This window comes from Garra rufa, chromosome 2 (assembly GCF_049309525.1).
Source record: "Garra rufa chromosome 2, GarRuf1.0, whole genome shotgun sequence".
In the NCBI taxonomy this organism is placed as follows: domain Eukaryota; kingdom Metazoa; phylum Chordata; class Actinopteri; order Cypriniformes; family Cyprinidae; genus Garra; species Garra rufa.
The window spans coordinates 36,388,456-36,402,591 of record NC_133362.1 but is presented as its reverse complement, the minus strand read 5'-3'; the positions used below and the strand labels follow the sequence as shown (position 1 = coordinate 36,402,591).

At 35.4% G+C, this 14,136-nt stretch overlaps 1 protein-coding gene across 4 annotated transcripts in view; it reads right to left on the bottom strand.

The window, feature by feature from the left end:
• Positions 1-14,136, bottom strand: part of gbf1 (golgi brefeldin A resistant guanine nucleotide exchange factor 1) — a 119,376-nt gene that overhangs the window by 35,353 nt on the left and 69,887 nt on the right. For 3 of the 4 annotated variants that reach the window (XM_073834202.1, XM_073834204.1, XM_073834203.1), the window contains exon 8: positions 11,450-11,504. In XM_073834202.1, coding sequence (XP_073690303.1) covers positions 11,450-11,504 — 55 coding nt within the window. Of the gene's footprint in view, positions 1-4,693; positions 4,730-11,449; positions 11,505-14,136 lie in introns of all 4 variants that reach the window. The other variant, XM_073834205.1, reaches the window with a different exon arrangement.

Genomic DNA, 14,136 nt, shown 5'->3' with positions numbered 1-14,136 from the left:
CCTAGAATATAGTTACCCCTATTTCCACAATTAAAGTGATTGTAATGACTGTTGAAAATAGAGTTAGTCAGCAAAGTGTGCAACTGTATTTCACATTCAATTTAGATTGCAAGCTCACAACTCAGCTACCCATTCATTCTCCCATAGGGAACAAATACTGAAAATCAGACAAGACAAAGCTACTTAATGTACTTAATGACTTGGAAAGAACTACAATTCCATGATGTAGGGCTGCACGATTGTATTTTACTCGTGATCATGTTTGTTGCTTTTTTCAATTAATTAATATAATCATCTGTAATATTTGCCCGCTGGTTATTTATCCTGAAAAAGCTTCTTTTTCTTATTTGACATTTCCTTTCTCCTCAATTGGTAACAAGCCTCCACAAGCTTTGACGCTTGCGGTTGCCAGATGTCAAGAGTTTAAAATCCCTAATCAGAGCTTCTCTTTTAAATGGATACATTTTCTGCCCAGTGTTTTACTTAATCTTTCCAAGCTGGCAACCGAGCGCACATGCTCTCTCCACACTGGCTGCTGAATAAATGCAATTGCGCAACATCTGCGCTAAAACAGAAAAGGTGTTGTTTTAATAGAAAAAAAAGTTAACAATTTGAAATTATTGTACAGGTAACACTTTACTTAACTACATTAGTTAAGAATGAACAGCATTCTACAGCATTTAATAATCTAAACGTTAATTTTAGCATTTACTAATGCATTATTAAAATCACAAGCTGTGTTTGTTAACATTAGTTAATGCACTGTGAACTAACATGGACTGTATTTAATGTTAACAAACATTAACAAAGTAAAAATAAACTATGCGAGAAATGTATTGTTCATTGTTCGTTCATGTTAGTTAAAACATTAACTAATCTTAACAAATGATGCCTTATTGTAAAGTGTTAACATTGCACATAATATGAATTTAACTGCTTTTTTTCTTTCTTTCTGAAGGTTTTACCGTTTTTCATAATGTAGACAGGGTTAATGAATATGTGACCCTGGACCACACAACCAGTCTTAAGTAGCATAGGTATATTTGTATAGCCAACAACACATAGTATGGGTCAAAATTATCTTTCTTTTATGCCAAAAATCATTGGGATATTAAGGCAAGACACTACAGGTGAGTAGGGTTAAAAAAATAAAAAATAAAAAAAAAATAATAGTTATCACTTTACTTACCCATTTGAATGATTACATTGATAATTGCAAACATTTTTTGTATTACAAGTTTTCTAAAATGTTAGGTTTAAATATGCAAATGAGGCATTATATAATAAAATATGCGCTAATTTACATACATTTCTAGTACAAAAATCTAAACTCTGGATTAAGTCAGTTTCAAAATTCTTAATTTTTTTTGACATATTGGAGTCAAATGTTTTTATTTGAATTTTTATTTGAGGGAATTTTGGGTCTCATTTTGTCACTCCATAATTCAGAAAATACTTAGAACAGACAGAAAACAATATATTTTTAAAAACTTTGGGCGGAATATATATTGTATAAAATCAAGCAAATTATATATGAACAAATCCCTCTGTAAAAACCTTCAGGATATAGCCAGGAATAAAAATGTCAAGTTTGGTGTGTGTAAGTGCTACTGAAGTGGAGATTTATGGCTCAGTGTAGAAGAAAAAACTCATTTTTAGAAAACGGCCTTTAAAAATATGTATTGAAATTGAAATCTATTGACACAAATAGATAAATTGCTATAAAAGAAACACTTAACAGTGTCTTTTGGATATTTGCTTTTTACTAGTCTGAAAAAACACTTTTTGAAAAACCAAAAAGCCCAAAGTCTCAAACATGACAGAAGCATAAAAAAGTGTTTTTGCCTGCAGTGTCTCCCCTTAAGTAAAGATCATGTTCCATGAAGATATTTTGGTGATATTAAAGGTGATTTTCTCAGTATTTTGTTTTGCACCTTCAGATTCCAGATTTTAAAAATAGTTATATTTCAGCCAAATATTGCTCTATCCTAACAAACCATACATCAATGGAAAGCTTATTTATTCAGCTTTTAGCATTATGTATAAATCACAATTTGTGGTCCAGGGACACATACGACAATATGTAGTAAACTACAGAAGGGTAAATTCATTCACTTGGTTTATATGCTTATGCAAAGGTGCAATAATTCTAATGAAATGTAAAAAGAAATTCTCAAATGAAAATGCTTATAATGTTCGACCAAAATAATCATGATTATCAGTCATTATTGTGCAAAATTAAAAATCACCTCACAGTTCACAGTAGGTCTTTAAAGGTGTATAAAGGTGTATAACTGTTAAAAACATCTTCCCTATGGAGAAAATGAATGGAATTTCTACTTCCCATTATTACTAAACTGTGTATAGTATTTTAGCCTGGTTTCTCATATGCATTAGCAGAAGAATGCAGTTAAATGTGTTTTAATTAAAGTACATTTAAAACAAACTGTTTCAAACAGCATCACAGAATAAATATAGCTGCAAGCAGCAATTACGGGGCCAAGCACTCAAAGGGGAAAATGAGGAGCTAAGGATGGCAGGAACAGCAAACCAACTGCAACAATAAGTAAAAGGAAGCCATTTTAAGATGATTGTAGTCAAAACTACAAAATAATGATGTAGAAGCTTACTGATATGATTTAATGCTTATTACGTTTGACCAACAGGTGGCGCTGTTATCAAATCGATGTGGTGTGTTAAGTGTGAGGTGACAAAGGCACACATAAAGTTTGGTGTCTTTATGTCAAAGTTTTCCAAAGATAAAGCCTCATAGTCATTTTGGCATCAAGCCTAATATTTATAGAGACGCTGTACGAAAACGGTTTCATCTATCAACAAGAAATCCATAACTTTTTGTCAGCACAGTATGAAGATGATCTGAGTCGATTTTGGTTAAAATCGGACGAACGGTCTAGGACTAGTTCGAAAAAGTAGGTTTTCAACATAAATCAAAATGGCGGACAGGAACTTTGGCCAACTGTGGCATAATAGGTATCTATGTTGCCGGCATGACCCAAGGAATATTTTGAGACCACTTTCATCACAATAAGCTAATGCTATCTGCAGTTATTAGCATTTTTGATCATTTTAAAACTAATGGTTAATGAATGCATCATTACTCTTGACCAATAGGTGGCGCTGATACCAAATTGATGTGGTGTAAGGATGTGAGGTGGTAATGCCACATACCAAATTTGGTGCAAATATCTCAAAGCTTTACAGAGATACAGCTTCAGATGCGCTTTTGCATCTTTCCAGCAAATTCGTTGATGCGTTAAATGAAAACGGTTTCAAATATCGACACGAAATCCATAACTTTTTGTCAGCATGGTCTGAAGATGATCTGAGTCAAATTTGGGGAAAATCCGACTAACGGTCTAGGAGGAGTTCGAAAGAGTAGGTTTTCTACATTCATCCAAATGGCGAACAGGAAGTTAGGCCAATTTTGGCATAATTGGTATCAATGTTCTCGGCCTGACCCAAGGAATATTTTGAGATCACCTTTATTACAATAAGCCATTTTTTTCAGAAGTTATTAGCATTTTTCGAAATTTCGTTATAACTTTTGACCACAAGGTGGCGCTGGCCCCAAAATTTTTATGTACATTCAGGGCATGGTGCCGAACATTTTTGTAATTATTGTCGAAATGATACGCTAATCCGTTATCAAGATACAGCATTTTAAAGCTAAATTCAAAATGGCCGACACCCAAAATGGCTGACATGGGAAAATTGGATATGGTTCGACTCGGAATGCTCCTCCGAATCTAACGGGATGAGTTTCGAGATTTTTGGCCAAATCACTAAGAAGTAATAAGCAAAAATAGCCAACTTTCATATCTACTGACCACTAGGTGGCACTGTGATGATACACTGCAGGTAGCCTCAGGTCATGCTTGTTATAACACACACCAAGTTTGGTGTCAATATTCCAAAGCGTTGCGGAGATATGGCCTCACTTCCATTTTTGAACGCTTTTCGTAGAATTAATTAGCGCGTTATTCGAGAACGGTTTGTCCAATCAACTTGAATTCCATAACTTTTTGCCTGCATGGTCTGAAGATGATCTGAGCCAATTTTGGTGAAAATCAGACAAACCATCTAGGACGAGTTCGAAAAAGTAGGTTTTACAAACAATTAATTATAGAAAAAAAAAACTAATCCTTACGATTTTTGAAATTTGGTGTTCATTCGACTCGGCATGACCCAAGGATTCAGAGAAAATTGGAATTTTGATTTTATGGCTTACGGTTCAAAAGTTATTAGCAAAAAGAAAGTGAAAGTTGGGACAAGTGGTGGCGCTAGAGAGTTTGAGTTAGAGACTCCAAACTTGCTATAGTTAATGTTGAGACTTTCCTCTATCAGTGTGCCAAATTATACAACTTTCCCGCAAGCGGTTCTATGGGCTGCCATAGACTTGCGGCGGAAGAAGAAGAATAATAAGAAACAGAACGGATACAATAGGTGCCTACGCACCTTCGGTGCTTGGCCCCTAATTACCTAATGCTTGTCTCACTTCCTTTCATAAAAACACTGTATTCACTGAATTCTAACATCAACATGAAACCAAAAATGTAACAAAGAACTTCAACCTAGACCTGTTATCTTGTCAAAACACTGTCATAGTTTAAACAAAACGGTGGTTGTACAAGGTTAAAGTGAGTCTGATCGGTGACGATCTCTTCTTCCTTACCTGCACTCGTTTGTTTTTCCATAAGATATTGTAAGCCTCAGGAGAGAAGGGGCAGGCCCCGGGATTAGTGATGGACATGTCACAAGCTCATGACATGGGAGCACATACAACTTCATGCATGGGGTGTACATGGGAGAAATCGACACGCGTACCAGGGCGACATCCATGCACACACATTCATTATCGGGAGCTCAATAACACACCCATTCAACGACATTAACCCGATGCATCTCTGAGAGGAAATGGGGGGAGTAGCACCTCAGCATACGTTACACACAAACACGTTTTATTTGGGGAGACTAACCAAGGATACAAAAAAATTAGGTGCAATAAACAGACCAGGAACACATAGAGCATGCAAAAATGGCAGTCAAATAGGATTTCTGGTCTTTAAAGAATAAAAAAAAAAGACCCATTCTAATGAATATACATTCAAATACAGAAAGTAACATTCAAATGAAACTATGGAACCGAAATGAAAATATGAAAATAAAAGCCCTGTTGTGGTTTCACCTCAACTCAGTGTATTTGCATAAAGTATAATGCTGGACCTAAACTACAGGTATGTTAGATTGTTTACCCATGACTGTTCATCTAATATTCCTACTTTAGGACATAACATCTCTCTGAATTCACTTCACACTCAATTTAAGTATTATTCACAAACCCTAATATTTCCATATTCACAATACTTTGTTTAATCCATAGAAATAGCTACTTGAGCGCTTCTGTTTTTTATTTAAGTGATGTTTTGGGTCTAAGTTAAGCTCCATTGACAGCATCTGTGGCACAACGTCAGTTACCACAGACAAGGGGTTCCCTATTTTTTTTGCCAATCGAACCCCTTTAACAATAGTTTCTTCAAGCACCCCCTGAGATTTTAAAGGATTAGTTCACTCTATAATTAAAGTCCTGGGCCCGTATTCACAAAACATCTTAAGGCTAAAAGTAGCTCATAACTTGCCGATTTAGGAGAAAATCTTAAAAATAATGGGCGTGTCAGTCCTAAATTTAGGACTCATAAGTTTTTCTCTAAGAGTGTTTCACAAAGCGTTTAGTGCTAAAACTAGCTCCTAAACCTGTGCAACGTAAAGACTGATTTTAAATCAGTGATTTATACGCGTCCGCAAGTTCGCTTGGGTTTGTGAAATCACTCATTTCGCGTGGCGGTGTGTACGGCTTCTCGAGTGAACTGTTCGTGTGTCACCCCATTTCTCACAAAAAATTTTAAAGCTGTTTTGGCTGAACAGGTACGCCGGTACAAACAACTCTATAATCCATCAATGCGTGACCATAGAAATAGTCAGATGGCAAAAAAACTCATCGTGACCAGTATTTGCAAAAAAGTTTGTGAAACTGTACATTTTAACACTGTTGTGTTGGTTTTACTGTTGAAGACTGCTGCAATAAAAACATTTCTCATAATTGCTTTTGTTAGTGTTTCATTATTTTCATAGGCGTAATTCACGGGTGGGATGAGTGGGACACTTTTTGCAAAGCTCGATAATGTCCCACCACTTTTTTGAACATCTCGCAGCAAGGACCTATATGCTGATGAAACATTCATTTCTGTAAAATAAGGTGCTGACGCTGGAATCTGTAGGTTTTTTTAAAAATCATGCTTAATGTTCGTTGCAATGTTAATTAGCGACGCAACTTTCTCAATGCGGCTCGTGCTCAGTGTTCACATGCGAGCGCTTTAATCCCTCGCTTATTATGACTCATCACGGTTAAAAATCAAAACAAAATACACACAAATGTATCTCTGATATAGGATCGCTGATGAACATTTAATTTTATTAAGGGATGAAAAAGTTATGTGACGGCGGATTAGATCCGAAACCCTCAGCCTCTTCTAACGAACATTCTACCACTAGACTATTGGATATTACTAATAACTTTTGCATATATATGGATTTATTCACTGCAACATTTATCTCGAGGATAATAACATTTTATTAAAGTACATGTAAGACTAAAATTATCATGTTAAAAACTAGTTTAATGTCAATACATTATGTACACATGATCAGAGCCTGTAACCACAAAACATTTCATCTTACCACTAAAAGTTCTCCTAAATGCTAGTAAAAGTTTTTAGCTAAGAGTTTTCTCTTAAAACCTATTCACAAAGCCGCTGAGACAAACTTTTACTAAGGAATAGAGAGAAGTCTTAAGCTAAAAGTAAGGGCGGGGTTGACCTCGTTACTATGGATGATTTCGGCATGCTTATTAACTATGCACACAGTGATTGGCTGATAGGGGAGGGGTCTCTGTCAGACATTCATTCATAGAAATATTTTAACATGCAATATTTTATCATATTTAAATAAAGGTTTTAAAATAAAAATGTTGCAATATTCAAATAAAGATTTAAAAATGCAGGCTAAGTGTCACTAAAACGTGTATCTTCAGCCTCATGTGCGCTCCTCGTATGCATATAAACAGCCTTTTAATTAACAGGGTAGAATAATCATAGGTAATAGTAAGGCAAGTAAACGTAAAATAAAATTTTATGTTCTCTTACTTCTTACCCAACTTGTTTCGTGAAAACAAAGTTGGGATAACATCAAAAACTAAAAAAAGATGTGTGGGAAAATATATTTGTGCAAATAAATGCAGCTTTCCCACTTTTGTCCAGAAGCAAAAATGACTGTGAAAAGCGCTGGTATTCTTTGCACAGTCAGGCAAATTAAGGCAGAGATTGTAGAATTTAAGTGACAAACAACTGCTACAGCTAAACTTTATTACTTTCAAGTTGCCGATAATGTTTTCATGTAACCTTGTTATGCTATTAAGATCCTTTAAAATTAAAATTAATTAAAATCCTTAGCCTCATTAAAATATTTATTGCATTCATAGGAAGCTGCTATTCGAGGATTGTTCAAACCTTGCTGTGGCATTATTGGGTTGTTTTTATTTGTTGCAATTCTGCAGCAGTCCTTTGCGATTAAGACCGCACCTTCTGAAAAGCTCATTATCATCCAATGCTTCTAAAATGCTTCTGTTCCGAGGCAGACAGCCGGCAATAGCCATTATAGGATAGTTCTAGGACTTGATCTTAGTGACTTAGGAGTCCTCTCCACCACTCCTAACATTTAGCAGATTTAGGAGCTAGTTTTAGTGCTAAAACGCTTTGTGAAATACTCTTAGAGCAAAAATTAGGAGTCCTAAATGTAGGATTGTTTTAAGCATTACTTTTAAGATTTTCTCCTAAATCGCTAAGTTATGAGGCTACTTTTATCCTTAAGATCTTTTAGGAACAGGGGCCAAGAATTTGGTGATGTGCGCGCGCAGGCAGCACATGCTTGCGGTGCAGAAGAATACGTCGAGTATAAATCGGACTAAATCATGCTTAAATCACAAGATCAAATCCTAACCTTCCTAAAATGGATGTTGCTGGTGATCTGCCTCGGAACTTAAACGTTTTAGAAACACTCTGCATGTATATGCACACATTTTCCTACACAATTTTTTTTAGTCTTGGAGGTTATCCCAGCTCCAAATTTTCATTTGATTATATCCTATTTTGGGCAAAAAGTAACAGCTGTTCTTGCGTCCAGTTTGGTTTTGTTTTACGTTTGCGTATCTCGCTATCAGCCATGATTATTCTATAGTGAATAGAAAAAAAGCCTTTTACGTCGGCACCGATAGACTAGCGGTTAGTGCGTCAGTTTATCGTGTAACTCTGCTCAAAGCGCCCTGAGTTTGATTCTCGTTTCGAAATATTTTGCTGCTCGCCCCTTCTCTTCACCCAATTATTTTGTGTTAGTTCTCCGCTATTCTGTGTCATTAAAAGCATAAAAAGCTCTTTTAAAAAGTCTGTTTACATGCATATCAGCTAATTGTTTATTATAAGAAGCACACAGGTAAAAGGCTGTCAATCATTTGAACACTTGTTTAATAAGTGACACTTGCCCTGTATTTTAAATTCTTTATTTGAATGTGGCAACATTTTTGCAAACTTTTTAAAACTTTATTTGAATATGGCAATATTTACAACAATATTTCTGTGAATAAATGTCTGACAGACCCCTCCCCTATCAGCCAATCACTGTATGCATGGTTAGTGAGCATGCTGACATCATCCATAGTAACGAGGTCAACCCCGCCCTTACTCTTAGATTAAGACTTTTCTCTACTGCTTAGTAAAAGTTTGTCGCAGCAGCTTTGTTAAATAGGTTTTAAGAGAAAACTCTTAGCTAAAAACTTTTACTGCTATTTAGGAGAACTCTTAGTGCTAAGATAAAATGTTTTGTGAATACGGGCCCTGATGATTAACTCTCCCCTGTATCATCCAAGATGATGCATGTTTTTCTTTTTATCAGTCAAAAAGAAATTAAGGTTTTTAAGGAAAACATTACAGAATTTTTTTCCATATAATGGACAATGGAAGCCAACGAGCTGAAGGTCCAAACTGCACATACACATACATAAATACATATACAGTGAGGGAAAAAATTATTTGACCACTTGCTGACTTTGTAAGTTTTCCCACTGACAAAGAAATAATCAATCTACAATTTTAATGGTAGGAGAGACAGAATAGTAAAAAATCCAGAAAAAAGCATTTTAAAAAAGTGATAAATTGATTTGCATTTTAATGAGTGAAATAAGTATCAATCAGCAAGATTTCTGGCTCCAAGGATGTCAGGGACAACAAGATCTCACCACGTGGAGTTTCAATGATCATGACAGCGGTGAGGAATCAGCCCAGAACTACACGGGAGGATCCTGTCAATGATCAAAGAAGCTGGGACCATAGTCACCAAGAAAACAATTGGTAACACACTACGCCGAGAAGGACTGAAATCAAGGTCCCCCTGCTCAAGAGAGCACATGTACAGGTCTGAAGTTTGCCAACGAATCTGAATGATTCAGAGAACTGGGTGAAAGTGTTGTGGTCAGATGAGACCAAAATTTGGAGCATTTAAATGCTAGATGTGTATTCCAGCATGACAGTAACCCAAAACACACGGCCAAGGCAACAAAGGAGTGGCTCAAAAAGAAGCACATTAAGGTGCTGGAGTGGTCTTAGCCAGTCTCCAGACCTTAATCCATAGAACATCTATGGAGGGAGCTGAAGGTTCGAGTTGCCAAACGTCAGCCCTGAAACCTTAATGACTTGGAGAGGATCTGCAAAGAGGAGTGGGACAAAATTCCTCCAGGGATGTGTGCAAACCTGGTGGCAAACTACAAGAAACTTCTGACCTCTGTGATTGCCAACAAGGGTTTTGCAACCAAGTACTAAGTCATGTTTTGCGAAGGGGTCAAATACTTATTTCACTCATTAAAATGCAAAACAATTTATAACTTTTTTGAAATGTTTTTTTCTGGATTTGTTTGTTGTTTGTCTCACTGTTAAAATAAACCTACCATTAAAGTTATAGACTGATCATAGAAAACTCTGTTTTGAACCAGAGTAAACAGACGAAGAACTAAGCACACTTGACCATTCCAGTATGTGAAGTCGTGGACACAGAGCAAGTGCAAAACAAGCATTTGTGGTTAAAAAGAATATACATTTTATTTTTATTTTAAGAAAATGACTGATTCTTTCACTACAAGATCTTTATTCCTCAGCTAGAGTCGCATAGAGCCATTTGAAGCTGCAATTTGGACCTTCAACCTGTTGGCTCCCATTGAAGTCCACTCTATGTAGAAAAATCCTGGAATGTTTTTCTCAAAAACCTTAATTTCTTTTTGACTGAAGATAGAAAGTCATGAACATCTTGGATGACATGGGGTGAGTAAATTATCAGGAATTTTTTATTCTGGAAGTGAACTAATCCTTTAAGTTAATAATAATTTAACAACACATCTGATTTTGTCTTTGTAAATGTTTTATTTTGATTATTATATAAAATTTCATGATTATAATTTTGATTTAAAAGTAAAGGGCTGCATGATTTGGTAAAAAAAAAAAAATACTGGGATTAATTTGGAATATACCGCAAAATGAACTGTGACATGACATAGGTTTCAGAAAACATCTTTACTACTTTAATATTTAATTTTCAAGCTCATTTTTCAGTTCAGAAATTTTTTTTTTTTTGTCTGGAAAATTGAATAGAAGCATTTTGAGCAAGACGAAATGACATGCTACAGATGTTGTCAAAATAGCTTAAATTGTATTGGACCTATGACAAATTTGCTATGACGGATAGTTGCTTTAATTCCTTAGCGAATCTCCCCACCATGCATTCAAACAGAAAGCCATGCGTCCCGGCGTATTTAAATGCACTAGCTGCAACCCAATAAAAACTGCTGTTTTAATGCATGTAGATGTGCTATACCCTCTCTAAGCCCGTCTGATTGGTGTTTCTAGGCTGATCTGCATAAATAAAATCCTGTGTGTCCAGAATACAGCCTGGGATCTGCGAGTTGGAACAGGTAAATGGGCAAAGGATGAACTCAACAACAACAATCAGGTATGAAAAGACAGGAGAAGAGAGAGTCTTTGATCCCTAAATAATTGAGATGAAAAGGAGCAAAGGTCTTTCAAACACAGAACCAACTGTGGCTGAAAAACACTGTTAACTCTCACTAGATACTACTTTCCATGTCCTGACCTGATGGATGACACGCACACACAGGTATAATAATTATGCAACGGCAACTGACCTCACTTATGGGTATGGAGACCTCTACGTAACAAAGCTCATAAAGTAAATGAGAAATGAGGAAGGCAGATGGGAAACAGGTGTAAAGGGTCTGGAGGGGGAAATGGAGATCTGAGGGGGATTTTATATTTACCTTCTTCATGTTAGTGCCCACGTAACTCTTGGCCTCCTCTTTGAACTGTGGCAATCTGAAAAACAAATATTACGAGTTATTGCATGCATTTATGGCGACCCTTTTTATAATATGAATGTTATAGAGGTGAAGTGTGACATTTCTAAGTTACTACTAGCACAAAAACATATGTGTATATGTATATATATGTATATGTATATGTATATATATATATATGTATATGTATATATAAACATTAAACATTCCATTCCACATTTAAATAAATATGGGTTTCAAAAAAAAAAAAAAAACATTTAATGTATTTAATTTGTATGTATTTAAAAAGCCATTAAATACATACAATATTTTATAACATTTTCTGAATTTTGTTTTATTTTACTTTTTTAAAGACTAGATGGACACTGGAATAATTATCAATATGGGTTTAAATAAAAAAATAAAAAAACAGACAAGATATTAAATACATGTAACAATATTTTATAACAAATTGCAAATTTAGTTTTATTAAGGACAAGATGCATGATATTGAAAAAATAGACAAGATATGAAATACATGTAACGTTTTCTGAATTTTGTTTTATTTGACGATGGAACAATTAATAATTATTTACTAACAAATAATTGTTCTATTTTCAGCCCTTTTTTAAGATTCATGCATCTCACATTACTCTTATTGTATAGAAAAAATGCTTTCAATTTAATGCAATGTAAAAATTAAATGTAATATACTGTAGAAGTCAATTATTTAATTTTGGAATAATGTTTTTAAAATATGATGCTTAATGTACCTTTCACACAGTATAAATCTGTCTTTATATACACTGCCGTTCAAAAGTTTGGGATCAGTAAGAAAGCCTTTTCTGCTCATCAAGGCTGCATTTATTTGATTAAAAATACAGGAAAATGTAATAACGCGTAATATTATTGCAATTTAAAATAGTGCATTTCTATTTTAATATACTTTAAAATAGAATTTATTCTAGTGATGCAAAGCTGAATTTTCAACATCATAACTCCAGTCTTCAGTGTCACACGATCCTTCAGAAACCATTCTAATATGCTGATTTATTATCAATGTTATAATAGTAATATTTTAACCGTAATAATTTTTTTTGGAACCAATGATTTTTATTTTTATTTTTCATATAACAATCTTTTCCAATATACACTACCATTCAAAGTTTGGGGTTAGTAAATGTTTTCTTTCTTTCTTTCTTTGAAAAAAATTAATACTTTTTATTCAGCAAGGATGTTTTAAATTAATAAAAAGTGATAAAGACATTGTTGAATGCTGTTTTTTTCGTCAAAGAACAATATATATATTTTATTTTTATTACTTTTTATATTTTTATTGTGACTTTAGGTATTAAGTCTGAAAATAAAATAATAAAATATCGAGTCAAATCCAGTTTACGAAACCACAGATTAATTATCATTCCGAGAAACCTCTCCAAAACCGAAACGGAGGACAGACAATATGTCCGAAGAGTCAGCATCTTTGTTCCCAGGGCGTGACTTTTGACCCCCTGCGCTGGTTCATTAGCTGAATTAGACGGATGATGTTCTCAGACTCGAAGGCATTGTCTGCATGTGTGCGTGTGTTGTGTGGACACTGCGGCTTTTCCTCGAGTGAGATGTCAGCGCTCGCACAGGCAGGCTGGGAGAGACGGCTCCTGATGTTAACTCTGCTCCGCGTTAATGGAGTGTTGTCTTGCCGGCTTGATTATAGGATGATCTGTGAGTCCAACAGATTAACATCCCTAATGCTTTCAGCAGGCTGCTTAAGCCTCCTTCTGAGCACTCAATAAGATCCGCTGTTCATTACTCTGGCTCTCTCGACCACACACACACACACACTACATTCACTGCTTATTACCCTTAGGCACACAGAAATACACACACTCATTATTAAGGCCTTTCACACCCTCATTGTGAAGGCGACGTGGACAAGAGGGTCTGGGCAATAAGAATGTGCACAATAGGAGCCGCAAAGTCAGGTTGTGAGTTTGTGTGCGCGCGCGCATTTCTGAGATTAAAAGGTGTTATCAGTTATAATTAAAAATCATTAATGAACGCTACTCATCTGAAGGACGTTTACAGTGTGTGAAATTATAAAAACAAACAGGGGATGTTTACATGGTTTGAAAAGCGGGTCAAAACACTGTGATATTATTCAGACGCTGCTTTTTAATACAAAAAATATGATGTTTCTTTTTTATTGAGCTGTTCGTAAGAGACCGAGTTTTGTCATTATGTCTTTGTTGAGCGTACATACGTATGTGCATGTGTGAGTGTGTATGTGTGTGTCCCTTAATCTATATGCAGATGGGTAGAGTGAGATGTGCTCCGCGGTCTCATCCTCTCGTCTGTGCGGGATGTGACTGGAAGTCTAATGCGAGTGGATACGCACCTCTGATAAATGCCACCCCATAATCATGTTATTGCATTAGAGCAGCAGTACACTATGACCTGCACGAGAAGACTAAGGGCTTCTGCTCACAATTACACCACAGTCGTAGAACCGCATGTTAGATATGAACTAGTCAGAAGTAAAATTTCAAACCACATTTTTGTAGATTTCTAGCCGTTTTCACGTTCATAATGATGTCAGTGAACTATATCTGCACTTAATGCTTGTGTTTAGACATTTATGGCCAAGAACTTGTTGTAAATTTCTGAGGAAAATG